At 52.5% G+C, this 19,313-nt stretch overlaps 7 protein-coding genes across 7 annotated transcripts; 2 read left to right on the top strand and 5 right to left on the bottom strand.

The window, feature by feature from the left end:
• Positions 1-3,778: 3,778 nt before the first annotated feature.
• Positions 3,779-4,849, bottom strand: PHYSODRAFT_249406 (hypothetical protein; the record flags this gene model as incomplete). Its single annotated transcript, XM_009532991.1, has 1 exon — positions 3,779-4,849. The coding sequence occupies one exon, from the start codon at positions 4,847-4,849 to the stop codon at positions 3,779-3,781; it is 1,071 nt and encodes a 356-aa protein (XP_009531286.1).
• A 3,643-nt stretch (positions 4,850-8,492) lies between these two features.
• On the bottom strand, positions 8,493-8,924 carry PHYSODRAFT_335574 (hypothetical protein; the record flags this gene model as incomplete). Its single annotated transcript, XM_009532990.1, has 1 exon — positions 8,493-8,924. The coding sequence occupies one exon, from the start codon at positions 8,922-8,924 to the stop codon at positions 8,493-8,495; it is 432 nt and encodes a 143-aa protein (XP_009531285.1).
• Positions 8,925-9,969: 1,045 nt separating this feature from the next.
• On the bottom strand, positions 9,970-10,777 carry PHYSODRAFT_427265 (hypothetical protein; the record flags this gene model as incomplete). The annotated part of the gene is made up of 2 exons (XM_009532989.1): positions 9,970-10,265; positions 10,525-10,777. Coding segments are annotated over 2 exons (549 nt in total), but the record flags the coding sequence as incomplete, so codon positions are not given.
• Positions 10,778-14,435: 3,658 nt separating this feature from the next.
• PHYSODRAFT_514134 (hypothetical protein) lies at positions 14,436-15,659 on the top strand (the record flags this gene model as incomplete). Its single annotated transcript, XM_009532988.1, has 3 exons — positions 14,436-14,790; positions 14,895-15,133; positions 15,606-15,659. Coding segments are annotated over 3 exons (648 nt in total), but the record flags the coding sequence as incomplete, so codon positions are not given.
• A 126-nt stretch (positions 15,660-15,785) lies between these two features.
• Positions 15,786-16,415, top strand: PHYSODRAFT_303245 (hypothetical protein; the record flags this gene model as incomplete). The annotated part of the gene is made up of 1 exon (XM_009532987.1): positions 15,786-16,415. The coding sequence occupies one exon, from the start codon at positions 15,786-15,788 to the stop codon at positions 16,413-16,415; it is 630 nt and encodes a 209-aa protein (XP_009531282.1).
• Positions 16,416-16,701: 286 nt separating this feature from the next.
• PHYSODRAFT_335573 (hypothetical protein) lies at positions 16,702-17,514 on the bottom strand (the record flags this gene model as incomplete). Its single annotated transcript, XM_009532986.1, has 1 exon — positions 16,702-17,514. One exon carries the CDS (start codon positions 17,512-17,514, stop codon positions 16,702-16,704), a length of 813 nt encoding a protein of 270 aa, XP_009531281.1.
• A 560-nt stretch (positions 17,515-18,074) lies between these two features.
• On the bottom strand, positions 18,075-18,722 carry PHYSODRAFT_511607 (hypothetical protein; the record flags this gene model as incomplete). The annotated part of the gene is made up of 1 exon (XM_009532985.1): positions 18,075-18,722. One exon carries the CDS (start codon positions 18,720-18,722, stop codon positions 18,075-18,077), a length of 648 nt encoding a protein of 215 aa, XP_009531280.1.
• Between the last annotated feature and the right edge of the window lie 591 nt (positions 18,723-19,313).

Here is a 19,313-nt window from a genome sequence, read left to right as displayed (position 1 = left end):
TTACTCGAGGCAGCAGCGCGTAGTCAGCTACGATACGACGCAACGTTGCTGCGAGGTCGCCCTTTGGAGGAGGCTACAGCATGTACCGAGTGTGGACGGTATCGCGGAGAGAAGTGGTGTTTGAATTGCAGGCGCTGGCACCACCCGCAGTGTCTACGGGGGGAATGTCATAGCCGTCGAATCGCCGAAGACGCGGTGTCTAGTTTTCGTGCCGCCAGTGTACAATATGCCTGGAACGAGGGGGACAGATCGATTACCGTTCAAGTCGGCGACGGAAGTGTGGTAGCGGCAAACACGCCAGCATCACAAGGTGGTTGTGCTCTCCAGGCTCCAGGCGGTCATACCGTGACTGGTCAGTTGAGCATCCACCACAATGATATCACATCTACCCGTTGCGAGATTCACGCCTTATTGGCAGGGATCGTCCTGTATGGTGACAGCGGGGAGCAGATTTGTGATAACAAAAGTGCGATCGCTGTTTTTCAAAAAGCAAGAGCTCTTGCACTGGGGAAAATCCGCCAGCTTAAATATCGAGATGTCCATCGCATTGAAGTTCGTTCACTTTGCCGAGCTATGTGTTCAAGTGGCTCAATGACAGTCTCCTGGGAAGCATCACATAAGGAAAATCAGCTTACGACAGACGTACAAGTCCGCCATCGACGGCAGGCGCTTGCAAGTGTTGATGCGGCAGCCAAAGCGAGTCACATGCAACAAATGCTAGCATCGTACTCAGACTGGATTGACTACGACTCCTACATGATACTTGATGAGAATGGTAAACTTGTTTTCGGCAACACTCTGCTGTACCTACAGACCCGTGCCGCTGAGGATTATCGCCGACGCTGGGTTAGCAAGCAGCAAATGAAACACGAAACTAGGCAAACCCTCGCTCCAGATGAAGTGAGCATGATATACAGTGACAATTGGACGGCTTCATTGCGAAGATTCTACTGGCGGACACGGGGGAATGTTCTCCACACGAACGCGGTGAAGCACCGTTTTGACGACAGGTGGTCCGCTCATTGCGTACGCTGCGCTGAAGTCGGTGATGGTGAGGACCCGCATATAACCACTGATACTCAGGATCATCGTTTTGGACTCGGGCTACCGATGTGTATCGAGGTCACTCAAATGCAAGCCCTTCTCAACTCCCTATATTATGATGTCGACAAAGAGAGCTGGCTTCCGGATCAACATATCTTTCTTCCGGCGATCGGCCACGCTACTGCTGAGGCCGCTGGTACGGGGCAGCGAGAATTATGGGCGCCAAGAGGAACTGATGGGGCGGTCCAGTGGAGGCCCATGGTCAAACTCGCGGAAGGCTTATGGGCTCACGCGCAATGGATGGACTGGCTGGGAAGCCCTAAGCAACTTTGTCGAGACGGGCGATTCGTCGAGGTGGTACAGCATGAGCTGCACCGAAGTGATGTCGCTGGCTGTCTACTACCGGTTTCGCTGCTAGATGTTGTACAGCGATGCCACTCGCATGTTGGCCTGTTCCAGGCACATCTAGCCCAGTGGACCCCGGGATGGGCAGCTGCCACATTCCGACAGGGCATTCGGTACGATGCGTTTCCTGGTCTGGTGTATCTAGCTCCGTCTGGTGATATTTCGAGTTGGTGGATCGACGACGTATACAATCCCAACACGGCTGACTGGTGGAACAGGTTCAAGAATTTGTATGAGAATCAACTGTTAATCGATTCGCCGGTTTACTGGGTAGCGACGTACCGCGGAAGTGAAGGCCACATGCTGCTGGAATCCATAGGCTGCGTTTGGGTGGTAAAAGTACCGTCAGGAGAACTGCGTATGCGAACAGGACACTCCATCCTACAGCAACATCATCATCAACCATTAAGTGCGGTTTTCACACGGAACCCACGAACAATTCTCATCGGGGTGCTGGCGAGAGGAGAACACGCACCCAAGCATGCAAGGCGGACTATTCCACTTTGGGGCCAGGTTCTGGAACAAAGCTTCAAGGTTGAGTGGCTACTACCGGAGTGGACGAATATCGAAGCAGAGAAGTCAACGCTTATACACCCCGTGTTTGATTGGCACGACCTGAATACGGGTGAAACCAGAGTGCCCGCGTGGTGGGCACGGGTTCGCCATCAGCTAGATGATACGTCATAGACCCTGGGACTCGGGGTCTATGACGCTCCTAAAGGGTGGCGCCGTTACCCAACTATGACAAAACGCAGCGAAAAATGGGCTAATGTAGTGTCGTACACAAGTGCACAAGGCAGCAGTTTGCATGCTCGGGTATTCCTCGGCACATGGACAACACTTCAAGAGTATTGGAACTATACCTGTTCGCGGATCGAAGAGGAACCAGCACAGCGAGAGCGACGCACGCTCTTTAATGACATCAACACAGGAATTAAAACGCGACGGGGTAACTGGGCTCGACGTACTCAAGGTATCTTGTCACGTCGACTCCTTCATCGACAAAACCAGCTACGAGAACGGGGTCAACGATGGCATGAACTTGGACAACAAAGGTTGCCAAGAGTGGATCCTGACACTACGCGGTAGTGTGTTGACGCTAGCACTGTTTATTTATGCATATTCTATAGGACTCGACCGATTAGGTCGTTGTGTAGGGGCTTCTACCGTAGGTGCGTGTCTGCACGGGCACGCCATCTATAGGCGGGATTGCAGCTGAGCGCGATCCTGGGAGTAGATAGCCATCTAAACCGCAACAAATTCAAATTCAAAGCAAATGGACGCATGATATTTCACAGTACAAAAATAAGAGCAAGCGCTAAAATTCAAGAACGTCTTCACGCAACTCTCTCCTGCGGCAAGCATAGCGCTATTACTACATAGTACTACTAGTAGTAAATAAAGTTTTCTACTGTGCAGGTTTTGGCATACAGTAAAAAAAAGACCGAACTGCGAACACCGCGGGCCAAAGCCCGCAAACCAGTTTTAATTGTACAATGTAGGCATTGAATTGTATTCTTGTGGTTTGTATAGGGGTCTGTATGGACCATTTGATTGGCTACCCACGCACATACAGTTATCAAGTCAACTGTCTTGTACAATACATTAATCGACCAGGTCCCAAACGCCGCTCCCAATGAGGAGAGCCAATCATAAGTGAGATTCCAAATGACTTCAACACAGTATGGACTGGTTTATCGGCTCCAAAGCCAAGAAAAAACCTTAAGGTTTTATTTTTGGCCGACTGCGCAGCCTTCTCCGCCTTCACACTTTCCGCCCCGCATCTCCAACACGACAGCGCGCTCCGAGCGTGCCGCACGCCTCCCCCGCCGACCACCCCAGACCCGAGTGCCCCCAGGCGCGCCCCACGCGCCCCACGCAAGGACCCGTCGAAAGCAGCTACAAAACCCGGCAGGGCGGGTGTTATGCTGCCGGTTTTGGTAGCTGTCGGCCAAGCACGAGGTCGTGCGCGCTCGCTGACGGTGTGTGAGCGTTTTTCTATTGTGTGTGACTTTGTATCGGGACTGACGGGAATCCATGCGCTGTGCTTAAGTTGTGGGATGGCGATGACGTGTGCATTTGCGCCTTGAATTCGATTATCCATGTTGTATGAATAGGAATGTATTAAGCGTTAATACAAGCTGCGTGATCCTACGACTCCAAGTCTTTTTGCTTCCATTGGTGACTAGCTGGTGTGCAGCGGTCGACGATGCCACCGTTCGCTTTGCGGGTGATAAATGCTGAGCAGAGCGCGTCGTACGCAGAGCGGTGGTCAGCGCGCAGCTTTCTCCAGCGCTTCCGTAGCGACCCCGCGGTTTTGGATCGGCCTTTACCGTCGATACTCCCAAGCGCAGCGTTGACCTTCTTGTCCAAGTCTTCCGCTAGCGTCCAGACACGCTGCTTCCGCGACGCCGTCCCGGTCCAGTGGCGCCGTTGTTACGTCTACCTCTCGCCCTGCTGCTATGATCATGATGTTGACGCCTGCCTTGAGGTCAGAGCGAACAAACTGTTGTTTCTTTTGGGTTGCCGTGTGCCACAGCTCCAGTGTGTACCAGTTGTAGAAGCAGCCAGCAAGAGAGTGCGCTTCAACGACGGTGTCAGTGCTCGCCTGCGGGGCCTGGCCAGCACAGCGACAAGGAGCAGGACCGTCAGCGCTGGTGGCCTTGCTCTCGTGGGCCGCGACGAGCTTCTGAAGTGTGCGCTGCATTGCTGCGATGGACGATAGCATCTGGGTGACGGTTGCGGCAAGTATGGTGGTGTTTCCATTGCTGCGTTCACCCAGCTGTCCGAAGTTCTCCGTTTGCCAAGCCGTGCGAAGCTGCCGACCCCAACCAATGCACGTGTCCAGCGAGAGCCGAGCTCCCAGCGCTACGTTGGCTGCGTCCAGAGCTTCGTGAAAGCAGTACAGGTAATGCGATGTGAAGCCTGTGGCAGCCTGCTCCTGCTGGACTGCCGTCGCGACGTCGTCAAGATGGATGAGCAGGGACGCGAGCGCCTCATCCAGGACTAAGGCGTCAACGTTGAGCGTGGTGTCCGTGAAGCCGCTGACGTTCTTGAAGAGCTGGCCGCGCAGGGTTAGCAGCTGGGCGTACTCGAGCGCAGGAAGAAGCTCGCTCAAGGTGGCAATCGTGGGCGTGACGCATGGCAGGTGCGGGTCTCGGTATCCAGCGAGGACTTTGCCGACACTCTGGTCCTCGCGTGTCGTGGTACCCACGTACGCGAACGCCTTCGTGAGTGAGTCTAGCAGCCAAGCTCCCCGGGTCGAGATCCACTGGATCGCAAGCTGCGGTGAGGCGTTTGTATACGCTGCGGAGCCGCGGCGCAAGGAGTCGCTGCTCAGCCTTGCGGTGAGCGTCGGGGGCAGCGGGGCAGAGGCCTGGGCTTGGCGCTCGCAGACCATGGTGATGACGTCGTTAATATACTTGGACACGTTGGGCCTTCCTCTCACGCGCTTTGTTGGTGGCTCGTTCCTTGGTTCAGCTTTCTCTTCAAGGTTCTCCCAGTAGAGTATAGCTTCGTCTTGGCTGTAGGTCTTCTCCCCTGGCAAATCCGATGCCGCCGCGTGCGGCACTAGCGGGAACACATAGCTGGAGGCTCCGACGCTCCAACGAACAGCATTCCGAGGCCGTGCAGCATACACTGCTCCCAGTGAGTCGCGGCCTTGTAAATTGAGATGCCTTGAACCACCGAAGTCTTGATTCGAGCTAGATGCAGAAAGAGCTCTCCCGATGCCGCCATAGATAGCTGGCTCTTCCTAGCAAAACAGGTATCGATCGCTCGACCAAACGTGTGCCACATTAACGTTAATACAGCAGCGTCATGTAAACTCTTATAACCTGAGCCAACCCCCTTAATCGCAGTTTCCTGCACCAGAACACGCAAGTCGCTGAGCGTGCAGCCTGGAGCTTCACCAGTCTGCACGCCAGTTAGCAAATTTCGCTCCTCAATAGTTGAACCCATTTTGTCGCGTATTTTCGCAATTCGCTGGCTGTCTGACAAGTACAGAGGGTACCGCTCTCGGAGCAGGTTCACAACTTGGGACATATAGCTCACAGCAGTAGCCATAGCAAGACGGCCTCCTCGAGCACTTGGCTTAGTTTGCAAGAAAATGAAGAAGGCGGTTAGCAAAGAGTAAAAGTTTTGACTTGGTAGAGCATCAGGAATAGACAGCGACTTCGCAATACTAGCAATTGACTCGTCATTCATGTTAGCAAGAGATAAGAATTCGCTGAAGCACTTCATCGCCGCTGCCTCCTGCCCTGCTGTCCCTTGCGGGATGTCAAGCCCTCTCGGCGCCCGCTGCATCTTTTCAAATGGGAGAGGAGAGAAAGCAGACGAGTCACAGCCACCAACGATACAATCATGATTTGTATTGGGAATTTGCGGTCAAATATGAGTAATGCAACAATTACACTAAACTTTTGTATTGGACATTATTCTAGCAAGACTGTAAATTCCCAAAATAATTGGGAAAATGTTGGGATACACACGAATCGATCGTGATTGGCTAAATTCATTGAAGAACTTGTCCTGATTGGATAGATGCAATGACAGAGAAGCGCAAGGAATGCCAAGTTGGGAGAAAGCTTCCTTATCCTACAATAAAATCATTGCAGCCAATTTTCTAATTGTAGTTGTTGACCCCAATTTTATCACTAGTTTTATTGCAATTTTTATTTACGCAACGCTGATCCTAAGCTGTGAATGTTTGGCTCAGGTCTTTCGTTTTGAGACGGTTTCAAACGAAAAGATGCTTACGAACCTAAGTACGAATCGCGATTTAACTGCATCAATCGAAAGCGGCGTGTCTTATGCTTCGTTTAAGCTATTGAACGCTCCAAAAGGTTAAGAACTCGCGGAGTGACATCGGTCTATTCATCCCAGTCGGGACAAATCCGAAATTCACTAAAGTAAAGTATATTGTACTATATTTTTTGTCGTAGGGGTCTGTCTAGCAACAAGATCGACCGTATCATCGCCATTTAATGCAGCCATTGGTTGTAAGTTACAACTGCAAACATGTTAGTGATTTTCACAACACACTTACTTACAGTTAGTGCTGTTTGCAAACGCGTGTGTAAGTTTTCTGCTCTATCACTAGCAGATCAAATGAGGGGTCCCTTACTTTTGAGTACATTTCGCGGACTTTCGAGTAATGAGTAATGTGTACGGACTTCCGACTTCGTAAACTTCATTTAAACTCGTGCGCAGCGTCAACTTGAAACCATTATCTAAACTCTGAAGACGTTGCTTGTTGTGATGCCATTCACGGACACAAATAACGTGCTACATACCGTTTCGGCAATTTATATTTTGTTTTCTGCTAGATGACGCTTGGACTCTCTATTAGGTCCTCGTCCGTCTCCACGCCCATTCTCCCATGTATGTGTTCGGCTCGAGCGGCGACTTGCACTGCCTCCTTCCAAACGGGTGCCGAGTTTTTGAAGAGGCACTACAAAGTGTGTTCGGAGGCCCCATCCTCGCAAGCCACACTGAGAACCTCGTGGCTCAAACTCCCACTCAAGTTGTCGTCAATGTTATGTATTACATGTGGAAGCCAACCTCCTGCTGGCAGGGCAGAATTCCAATACACGACCCACATTGTGTGCGCAACTGAAATTCAATTTTGTCAATGTTCTGACCAAGCCAATTAGTTGAAACGCAGCATACATTTCACTTGGATTAATGGATAATGTCTAAACCATGGTTCGGTGAAGTGTTATGTTTAAGCCCAAGGCTCCTTCATTTTAGATTTGGCAGCGATGAAGTCAATGTACACTGCAATCAGTTTCTAAACCAACACTGGCTTAGTGGCTTCAACTTCCCTCACATAGTACATGTACACTCAATCGAGATGCTTCTGTTACCACGTCCATGCCAGGAAGCATTTAATAATGTCGCATTCAAGAGAGGCGTATCCGAGCAAACGCTCGAGTATCTTCTGTCGCGCATGACATCTATGTGGATCATGGCTTGCGCTGGATCACCACTTGTCAAGATGACCGGGGTCCATGGAGGTCAGATTTTGAACGCGCCTTGGAAGTCGCTGCTGCTCATGGGCATTTAGAGGTTGTGAAGCAACACACCGACTGGAACACTAGGTACTGGCTGGGAAAGTCAACTGCTCGCGTGTGCACTCGCCGTGGTGAATGCAGAGCAGCTATAATAATGGCAGCTGAGAACGAGCACTTGGCTGTCGTGCAGTGGCTTTATAGTCAGCGAACCGGTGACATTGGTAGCGTACGCTTGACCCATGGTGTTCAAGGTTCACCTGGCTGTGGTGAAGTGGCTCCATCTTATGGGGCATCGAGACGTGTCCGTAATCCAGTTTGGGTCCTGTTGATGCTTGAAGCACCAGAGAACTTCAGAAAATGTATTAACCAAAAATGCCTACCCGGGTATTATACATAAAGTAAGTGGTTATGTATTATATCACTCGTTTGCAGCCAAAAGAAATGTTGAATTAGCCACCGCACTACCGGTAGTTGAGGCAATCTTGACCAAATTCAGATCTACAGTACAGTATACCTATGCTCCAACAACCAACCAACGACTTCTCGTTGACGGCTTTGGCCTACCAACTCGAAAAAGATCCCTGTCCGTAGCCTGAACATATTATGGACAACCCACCACAACACCTGCGGCTGACAGCGCCTAGGATACTGTAGTCTATTCCAAGCTGCTTCATCAATCTATCTACAGTAAAGTTGCAATACAGAATGCAAATTCACGAAACAACGTAAGCAATGTTGAAGAAGTGCTAATCGCTGGCTTACCAGCACGAGGTTATCATTAAGTGAGTGTTCAAACTTTCTACATGTAGTGTCATATTGAAGATTCAGCTAGGTCTATATGAATTTAAAAAAAAAAGTGGGGGTGGACCAGCACTGCCATTTGTCGAGATTTTTAAGTTGGTATCTTGTACTCATTTTAGGCCAACGAGCTGTAGCCAACACTGTAGCTTACCATGACCGCGTTTCAGGCATCGGACACCCACTATCCACTGCAAAGATTGAGAAGAAGAAGAAAAAGCAACTGAGCTATCACAGCGCCGATACCGAATACCCGTCAATCACGAGTCGCAAGCGCTGATGTTCCTGGGTTTTCACACACGAGGTTCTTCCCCATGGACGCTGGGGGGTTTCCTCCTTGTGGTCCACACTTTCCTTGCTGTCGTCACTCTCGTCCGGTTTCTCGTTGGGTGAAAGGGTTTCTATGAAACTCGTAGCAGCGCCAAGCTGGGACTCCATCGCCATAACCCCGGGCGGACTCGGTTTTTGGTCGCGCCGCGCCAGTGCCTCCATGTCGATGCCGGCACGTCCATGTTGGCTCTCGTCTACCCAGTACGCGCGCAAGTGTCGTGTCACTTGGCCGACGCCTTCACTAGCTGTCGAACTCAGCGCGATCGATAAAATCCCCAGCGCGAAAGCCAACGCCAGCCCCAACACCATCGCCACCGCCTTCCCGCGCTGCATCTCGGCATCTTCAGCTACTGGTTCCTCCAGCGCAAGATCCAAAGTGATCCACCACGAAACAAGAATCTTGGCTCAAGATACAGAGTCGCGTTTCAAAGGTACCGCCAGGACCGCCCGATTTACAAGCCTCTAAATGGCGTCGCGGATACTACTTTGTGTGATATTGTCGCCAAAATTCTTATACATTCGAATCTACCACACCACTTTATCCTTGTGTAGTGTCTTAAGCCTTTAGAATGTTTTCGACCAGCCACCAAGCAATTACCTAGAAACACCATTTACCAACGTCAGGCTTCGTGAGATTTTCAAAAAGCAACTGAGCTGCGACCGTCGGGGCTTTACTGATAGTGTTGCGAATCGTGACACGAGAGCCATCTTCCTTGAAATCGGTATTTTCAAGCACCCACAACAGCAATTTGAAGTATTTCTTTTGTTCCAGTCCGTTCACCACGAGCGTCACACGATCCATTTCTGACAGCCACCAGGCCGCCTCAACGTAGCAGTCGTAACTGCGTTTTGTGCCGAGTTTGATAGCGGTAGATACGTCTAACGGAGTTCCATTCTCGACCAACCACCTCACCCCTCACCAGAATAATATGAGGCTCCTGATCTGCAGCCGCAAGATACTCGCGCTTTTCCTGCTCATTGTGACGACTGAAGAATTGTCAAGCCATCATCGCGTACCCTCCTTCCAAAGCTTGAGCGAGCATTATGCATACGAACGTCAGGAACCCACCGGCGTGGAATTGCTCCAAACATTTTAACACTTCGAGCCACGCTAAAGTAGCTGAGGATGCACACTGGTCCGATGATTCGTGCAAAGTATTCTGGAAACACTCGCATACCGCAATACGAGCGCCCAAATTGATTCTCCTGCCAGTTCGATAGAAGTTTTGTACCAGCACAAGAAGCACTTGCAGACGCCCTTGTCTACTGGCAGATCCGAGTCCCCAATGAGAACCACGTTGACTTGTATGTTGCGCAAGGTAAAAGGCCTCGCTGCCCACGCAGCAGCCAGCAAACTCCCATTGCAGTCGCCAATTCCGTTCTCATTTAGACACTTGACCACTTCCAAATGCCCATTAGCGGCTGCCTTACGCATGGCCGAATCGCTGCAACTTGCAGATAGATTTTCATGTAGCCATTTCACAACGTCCAGGTGCCCATTTTTCACAGCCCGATTCATTGCGCGTGGTGTACATCCTTCTTCTCGGCGGTGGTTATGCAACCACTGCAGGACTTGGAGGTGGCTATTTGCGGGATCCAATGCTGTCCCCGGGTTCCCATCCGTTTGGTGTTCATGCAACCACTTTATTACTTCTGGGCGGCCCCCCGAGGCCGCTGCACATGTTTCCATCGAAGTAAGTTGATCGTTGAAATGCGTGTCCAACCACTGAAGCATTTCCAAATCTCCATTCATTGCGCATCCCATGCAGCGGATCCGGAGCATCCCTTGTGGCATCGATCAAACAGCCATAAAACCACGTCGGCATGACCTCCACCTACTGCTTCATTCATAACCCTTGGAGTACACACTCCAAACAGCTCACGCGCTGGTGAAGCCACCGGATGATGCGGAGATGCCCTTTTCACGATGCACTCTCCATCGCGGATGACTTGTCGGTACTCGTATTGTTGAGGTTGTGAAACAGCCATTGCACCACTTCGAAATGCACATTACTGGCAGCATCCGACATTGCACGTGATGAATCAGCGTTGGTGTGTTCGTGCAGCCATTGCACGATTTCAAGATGGCCATTTGCAGCAGCTCGATGCAGAGCAACAGGGGAAGATAAACCTCGAGTGTGCAGCCACTTGAGCAGCTCCGTGTGACCATGTGCAGCAGCGCCTTCTGTTGCAAGTATCAAATATACCTTCTCAAATATACCTTCCTCAAAGGACTCGAGTCTCCGGCGCTGTCGACTCTTCTCAGTGGTCTTCCTTTTCTAACCTCCTTTAGGTTATGAGCCCAACCTACGTCAACTACTGGAGAAGTTTCGTCATACGACTCCGGCAGTGCGGACTACGAGCTTAGTGCCGACGAGTACTCGTGACACCTTCACTACCTGCGACGTACGAGAATCTACGGCGTGTGACAACGATAGCGTGTTGCACCCGTAACGTCCAGGCTTGCTATCCGACATCGATACCGACAAGGAAGCAAGAACAACAAGTCCCGGCGGAGCGAATACCAGCCCATCAGTGACGACCCCAGAACCAATTGATAACCTGCGGAATACGAAATTCTGCGGGAGGCGATAACTAAGACGTGTTGCACCCGTAGCGCCCAGGTCCTGGACTCCAGGCAACCATCCGAAGATAAGGCATCATCAGATCCCGACAAGGGATACCAACGGCGGAGCCTCAAGAGCAGAGCCCCAGCCACCAGTGAAAAACCCTCGGCTAACACCGAATCAACCGATGGGCAGCCCGATGCCGAGCTAGCACCACCAAGACCGCGTGGACAAGTTTCTGATATCGCAGCGCCAAAGGCAGAATCGAAACAGCTACGGTCTACAAGCGATGCATTTCAAGGAGCAGCAAATGAGCTGCGAGCCGTTGACTTCATCAACCAGGCTTATCACGATGTGTAGTGAGTACGAGCTCGAGTGGCAGATTGCGATCTTGCCACCACTCTGCCACAGTGCAGTTCCCAAGTACCCGAGTACCATGCTTCACCTTCGACGTTATGCTTGAGGGGGAGTGTAGCAAGTAGGAAAACCTTGCAAGCATTACTCAGCGGTGATATTGTAGCTAGCGCCAACCTCCCTGCCCCATCCATTACAGGTCGTCAGCCAGCCGTCATCGATTGCAGACCTCGGCACCTAGGTAGCGGGTTAGCCGCGGTGGCATCAGCACGAGGCAGTTCTTACAGTGGTCAACCAGACAGCTACTGGCCGCCACCTCGTGACGGATAGAGATGACTGGGAGGAAGGGTTATCGGCACCGACGGTCGGGTAGCCCCGCCGCCTGCTCCCCGCAACTAGCCCGGTTACATGCAACGGACGCAGGTGTCCTTCACCCGTAGGTACACGTGGACCCTTTGTCCCTCGGTCGAGGCGCTCCGCCACAACCCCCGTAGTCTCTCTCGACGGTCCCGTCGCTCTACTTGTCCACTGCCCTCATCATGTGCGAGCTCTACCTCAGCTTACCTCTCCCTTACTGCTCGACTCCTCGCCGACGCCCTCCGCCGCAGTACGAAGGTCAGCAACCCGTGCTTCCGGCGCAAATCAATGTATTAGTCTCAACTCGCTGCACGTCCCGCAACAAATCTTAACTGAGGGTCGAGTCGACACGGCCGCCGCTCGCCTCCCACCTATCTACCGTAGCCCCTCCGTCGCCTATACTAACTCTAGCTACAGCGCCCTTCCTATCCTACTTGGACCTCTCCCCCTTCTTGTCGACTCGACACTTCTTGTCCTCACGTTCGCTCCGCTGGCGTCGCCTCGCCTCCTGGCATGCTTCCACCTTGACTCGCCTTCACACGTCGTCCCTCCTGCGATCTTCGGCAGTCACGCTGCTTCAACTTCAATCGCCCACTTCCAGCGTTGGTCGGTGGCTCCAGCCCGCTGACTTGCCCCTGCCACCGGCCGCACGTCCAGCAGCTCGGACACCCGGCTGTTGGCCGTGTGATGGGCCACACAACTACAATATGTTACCAATGAGGTGATATATGTCATTGCGAGTGCTCATTCTGTCCAGGCAACAAGTGTAGATAGGTTAGAGATCTAGCCTCACGTCTCCAAGGGGAATGCCCCTATCCATGTCCGTACGGAGCCCCTGCTCCAAGTGTGTTCTCATTCTCAAATATACCTTCCTCAAAGGACTCGAGTCTCCGGCGCTGTCGACTCTTCTCAGTGGTCTTCCTTTTCTAACCTCCCTTACCTTCAACACACCAATTAAGGTCCGACCCCCACGGCCCTCGGCCGTCTTGGCGGTCCATCATCCACCTGAAGCGTGCAAGTGTCCACCTTTGGTGGCAACTTCCGCCACATCCCTCCACTTGGGTGTCGTCCGCTTGATATTGTACTCGAGAATGGGCAGTGGGGCACCACGTTCGCATGCTGCGAGGAGAACGTTCTGGTCTAGCTCGACCGCATAGTCGTCGATAAGGCGTTCGATATGGGGCAATGAGCCACGCAGACAGCTGCCGCGGACTACCTTAGCTGGCGACGGCCATATCCACTGCGATGAGGCTGGCATAGCTTCTGGAAAAATAGTTTGTGCGTCGAGGCACCAACTTTCGTCGCCAAGCGTCTTTCGTCAGATTGGACCCGAGACCTGTTTGATTGATAAGTACTTGACGAGCTTGAAAGAATTGCGGTACTTTTGTTGGACATTGGGTTTTCAGAATTTGGTTCCAATTCGTAGACACTGTTGAATTATTCTCTTCGATTCTACCCTATAGCTTCGCCGCTCTCATTGTATTGTACTAGTGTTTACATTTACGCACTGAGATCATCCAGTTCAAAGGGAAGACGCAGTTGATGCTTTTTGTTTTTGCCGACTTGGACCCAGCAGATTCTTCTAGCTGCAGAAGGCAGTCCCCTTTCGCTTGTAGCCAGTGTTGGCACACGAACCGAGAGTCGGCGTGAAGGCTCGCGTAGATTCTGAAATGAATTGTTTGTTTAGCTTAGCTTAGCTGAAGTGTTAGCCTTGAAGCTTCAACCAAAGTTTTGACGCTACCACTTCAACGGCCAGCACTTCTGCGTGGTTATGAAAGTTGTCAAGTGATGACTGGTCATCTTTACTTATGCAAATATTGACCTATTACTTACCGCGTTTCACTCAGCTAAGTGTACGCGAAAATGCTGGTTCGCAAACGATATGCACGAAGTATTATTTCGTGTCAATATGATCCCGGTTTTACAGATGAAACGGACGCTCGAATCAAGCCACTTATGATCAATTGAAGCTGAGCCGCTGCTAGTAAAGGACACCACGCAGTCTTGGTTGAGGCCAACCAGTTTGGACTTCAGCTGTGTTATCAGCGCCTGTTCGTGCACTTTTACGACATCGGATTTCAAATTTTAGACCCAGAGCTTCGAGAAATACTTCGAAGTAGCATCCAACATAGACCGGCTAGAAGTAGTTCATTGGCCGTGAAGCCATCCAGGCGGTAGATAATGCATGTTTAGGATTTTCCGATTGGCATCTTTTGATTTCGTTAAGTACCCATCAATCGAGCAATACGAAACGCGAAGTTGCTTGGTTGTTCCTGGCTGCTCATAAAGTCAAGTACCCACCACATGTCCGCCACGTTAGCCAGGTTTTTAGTCAGTATTATTGAGCCCACGAAGTCATATTTAGCAGGACTAAGTACAACTTGGAAAAATACTGGTCTGATAGCTCGAGCTTCGAGTTAAATTAACGAAGTGAACTCAGAAATGGGTATGAAGAGGCAAAAATGCCCTATGTCTTCGGGGTCGATGGATGCATTCAACAGAAAGATTAATGTCTTCAGCCCTATCGGCAATGCTATCGGACCATCAGTTCCGAATCGGCGCAGCGATGAAGCCGAAATCGCTCCTGCACGCCGCCGCCCAGTTCGTCTGCCACCATTGGTTTCCAGCTCAAGCGGGTTGTCTTCTTCAAGTGGTATTGGTAGACTCTATTGATGCTTACTTAGGTCCTCTGTTCCCCCAGAAAGCGTTGAATGCTGCATGCCAGGGAGGGACGCTCGAATTCACTCTGGAATATTTTCTGTCACACACGACACCCAATTGGAAGGAGGCGTTGCGTGCTACAGCACAAGGAGGATATATCCATGTCCTGCGCTGGATGACGAATCGGCAGGATGGTCGAGGCCCATGGAAGGCGGATTTTGAGAATTTGTTGCATCTCACGGGCACTTTGAAGTTGTCAAGTGGTTATTTAAGCGGGGCACCGACATCGGCAGATTGGAAAGGCTGAGTCGAATTTCCTTGACCGAGACCAGGTTGTATGAGCACGATGTGTCCATGGCAGTAGGTCTGGCGGTTAGACACGGACATCTAGCCGTGGTGCAGTGGCTCCATGAGTATCAAAGGTACGGCAGCTCGATGAACCAAGCTGTTGCGAACGGACACCTCGCCATGGCGCAGTGGCTGCACAAGGTCAACGAAGAAACGTGCTCAGCTCATGCCGCTGACGGGGCCGCTAAGAATGGACACCTTGACATGTTGAAATGGCTGCATTCGATCAACCTTCTTCCGAGTACGACAATTGGGGTGGACGGAGCTGCCGGAAACGGGTAGTGGAATGGCTGTACCAAGTTCGACATGGCTGCATTTCTCAACGAGCGCTGTATCCAGCGGCCAGTAATGGTCATCTGGAACTGATCGAGTGGTTTTATGAGAATGTGCATATGAACTATCAGCTCTCTGTACCATTCATGAATGTTACGTTTGCGGGGGTCATTTGCACGTGTTAAAATGGGTGCACGAACACTTACCCAACGTGTTTGACCACTCCGATACAGATTGCGCTGCAGGAAATGGTCACTTGGACGTTGTCACATGGCTACATGAGCACCGTGCTCCAGACGGGCATCGACTCACGCTGCGCGGTTTGGACATTGGGGGGTTCTTATATGGAATCATAGGAATTGCCCGAGTACATTTGGCCCCGAGGCGATGGATCGAGCAGCTGAAAATGGTCATCTTGAGATTGTCCAGTGGTTGCATGAAAATCGCCCCGAAGTGCACGAAGGACGCATTGTACTTCGCTGCTGCTGAAGGGCACCTCGACATTATTTTGTATCTAATTGAACACCGGACGGAAGGATTTCCAAGCAATGTGAAAGATTCAGCTCGAGATATCCACGTAAAGTGTCACTTTGGTGGTCGACGCTCGAATCCAGCGAGTGATGAACAATTGAAGATGCTGCAGACTGTTTTCAGGCCGCGGTCTCGTTTCGTTCAAGGTTTTTTGCGCTGTTTAGCGTGGATTGCATGTTCTGAAGGCAACATTGCCATTCTAGACTGGGTCCACCAATTTGGAGTCGAGCTGCGTTCGACAGCTCCGATTGGTAGCGCTGTTGGTCGTGGCGACGTTAAACTGCTGCAGTGGTTTTATGAGAATGGGTTTGAAGTTACGGGTCCGGGTCTGCTTGAGCCAGCAGCTGAAAATGGCCGGCTAGACGCCGTTCGTTGGTTGACGGAGCACGGGGTTGCAGTACATTTGCTTGAGGTGGCCAAGATTGCTGCGAAACACAAGAATGTCCCGGTAATGCGGTGGCTCGTTGAACAGGGTCCATCGCTTGACTTGCCAACAGCAACGTTGTTGGTTGTGGAATATAGATACATCGAGGTAGCTTGGTGGGTGGCTGAAAAGGACCGGGGAGACCTTGTACTGAAGGCACTGCAAAACAACGATCGAAATGTTGTGTGGTGGATTCTAATGCATACGCAATTTCAAGAGGAAAACACCCGACGCGAGATTCACGACGCTATCCAGCGATGCCCGAGAGGTACTCAGCAATGGCTCAAGAATAATATGAATGATGTGTAGGCTTGCCACTGGTGTTTCTCGCAATCGATCAAGAGGCGGAGGGCTGGAAGCTAAGGGATCGAACTGTCCAGTACTTTGTGAGTACAAAAGTGTATCACACGCGTGCATGTTGGTACCAACTTGGTAGCTTTAGCAAACCAGAGTATGATTCTCATTCCAGCTTCTTACAAAATAACAACAGCTCTTCATGACCAAACGTACCGAATGTCATGGTACATGTTGAAGTGGGCACTATTACTGTCGATGAATTGCTGCTAGTCGTGTCAGCTCTCGTAAGCTAATGAGTTTACCAAGAACGCCTCCCCATTACAGTCTCGACATTGTCCTTGCTGCCCTTACTGTCTTCACTGTTGTCGCTGTCTTCCGTCTCGCCAAACATCGCGATCTGCTCTCCTCTCCGTGCGTCTTCGATCATGTAGCCAACTTGAGCGATGATGGCTATCTCCGCAGCTTCTTCAGCAGCTTCAGCACGCTTCTCGGCCTTCATTGCTGCCTCGAGCGCCGCCAGGGCGATCTCTTCTGCCTTCTCAGCCTTCGCTTCTGCATGGGCGATTGCATCGGGTGAAGGCTCCCAGTCGTGTCGCTCCTCGTGTCGGGGTGGAAGGGCCTCCATGGCGCTCTTGGTAGTTGTAGTGCGAGCGTGGCTGTCAGTCACGGCCTTAGCCGGCGCTGGGGTGATTGATTCCGTGCCGGCAACGCGGAGCTCGGACTCCATCGTCATAATGGAAGGCTTTTGGTCCCGCCGAGCCTGCGCCTCCATCACTGCGGCGAGCGGTGGGTTCGGCTTCTGGTCGCGTCGAGCTTGTGCCTCCCGCGCCGTAGCATCAGGCGGGCTTGGCTTCTGGTCGCGTCGCGCTTGAGCTTCCATTGCAGCGTCGGCAGGTCCGTGGGTGCTCTGGTCGGTTAAGAACTCGCGCAGGTGCCGCGTGACGTGGTCGACGCCGTTGGTAGCTGTCGGATCCGGTGAAGTGCTCACAATGGATAAAAGTGCCAGCGTGAAGGCCATCGCCACGCCAAAGCCCACCGTCATCGCCTTCATGCGCTGTCGGGAGCGCAGCTTAGCGCCGCGTAGCCTCGATTTGCCCGGAGCCTTCGTCATATTCAAATAGCGTTTCCTCGAGCGCAGGATCCGAAGTGACCCCTGCAAAGCGCCTCAAGGGGCATGAGCTGGAGCCGCCGCGACCGCCCGTCCGCGCTCACATCGCTACTTGACAGCGCCGAAGCTCCATTTACCTCTCCATCAAGCTGGCACAACACACCCAAGCTGTGAGCCGAGGCAGCGGTCGATCACGCGGCATGACTGCCGTCCCACGGGTGTCAACGGAGACCGAGCGTCACGCCATCTTGCACCTGTACGCCAGCGATTCCCGAGTGGTATGTGAGCACGCACGCACGACAGCAAACATCCTGGCCATCCAGCCTTCTCTCTGCATCATGCAGGGCGAACCGACCGCTTCGATATCGAGCGGACGCGTCTTGGGGAGTCCTGCGTGGCGGCATCCCATCTAATAGCGTGTCCGGCCATGGGAGCGAACGCCCCGCGTGCAGTTGAAGCTGTCTGTCTGTTATTGGCATTATGGTACTTCGTCCTAAGAAAGTTCTTCTTCACCCTATCTCGCTCGCTTCCTCGTCATATTTACACGCTTGAGTCTCGCTCGCTCATGCCCGTCTGAAGCCGTCCTGGATGTACGTGCTGGAGTCGTACGTGGCGGCGCGCTCGACGTCCAGCTCCATCTCGGCCAGCACCGGGTCCGTGTTGAGCTCCTTGCGCGTGACCTGGCGCAGCGGGTCCTTCGCCGGGGGCTTGACCCACGTGTTGCGCATCCAGGCGCCCCACGCCACGCTCAGCAGGAAGCTCACGAAGGCCATGAAGCACAGCGCTGCGGCCGACGCCAGCAGCGCGCAGCGCACCACGCCGCCCAGCGCGTCGCAGTAGCGCACGTAGTCGCACGCGGCCAGCGCGCAGCCGGCGCTCATGAAGAGCATGGTGAAGACGGCGTCCACGCCGAAGCTCCAGGGCGCGGGCATGCTGGCGCAGCGCAGCCCGAAGACCAGCAGCAGGAAGAAGCCGCCGTACAGCACGGCGGCGAACGACACGACGAGCACGAAGTTGACGGCCGGCCCGCCGTAGTACACGGTCACCTCCTGCGGCGCGCCGCCCTCGACGTGCAGCGTGATCTTGCGCGCCTCGAAGCTGGCGGCCACGAGCGCCAGCGCCACCGCGCACGTGGCGAACTGCAGCGCGCGCAGCGTCAGCGAGATCTGCCGGTCATACTGCTGGCCGCAGCGCAGCCGGGCGGTCTTCATCTAAGGCTGGCTGGATAGTACTGTAGGATAATAGGCTCTGTAGGTTCCAGCGGCGTGGAGCGAATTGAGCGGCGCCGACGCAAATGTAAAATGCTGCACGCGTCGTCTTGAGTCGCCCAGCCTTTATGCCCTTGAATGAAGAAGGCGTTCGAACGTAGCCTAGCCCTGGGCGCAAAGATGCGGGTTTGGGTGCGTATGTCAGTACATTTAAACATCATTTGGACACTATGTTAGTAGATGGATTCGTATTTAGAGGAAACACATGTGATAAGTATGCATTCGATTATTACTAATGAGTTAGATACTGTTTTAAGCGCTTGGCGGAGACAGGCACCACGGGCAAGGGCGCACTTTGTCGCAGACATTTTGCTGGCGGGCTCCATTTCATAGCGAAAGGCAGGGTTAGCGCAGAATGGAGCTGCTTGGCACTGGAAGTGTATGCCGGTATTCTACACGGGAACTATAATATAATGCGCTGGGTATTAGTGGCGTTTATCACGTATGACGAAGCGTCCAGCTGGAGCGCTTGAGTTGACGCGCGGTTGGTGCTGCTGGCGCGCGAAATGAGCACGGCGTGCCCTAGTCCGTGCT

The sequence above is a fragment of the Phytophthora sojae genome, assembly GCF_000149755.1.
Source record: "Phytophthora sojae unplaced genomic scaffold PHYSOscaffold_6, whole genome shotgun sequence".
Lineage (NCBI taxonomy): Eukaryota > Oomycota > Peronosporomycetes > Peronosporales > Peronosporaceae > Phytophthora > Phytophthora sojae.
This window is presented reverse-complemented; position numbering and strand designations above follow the sequence as displayed.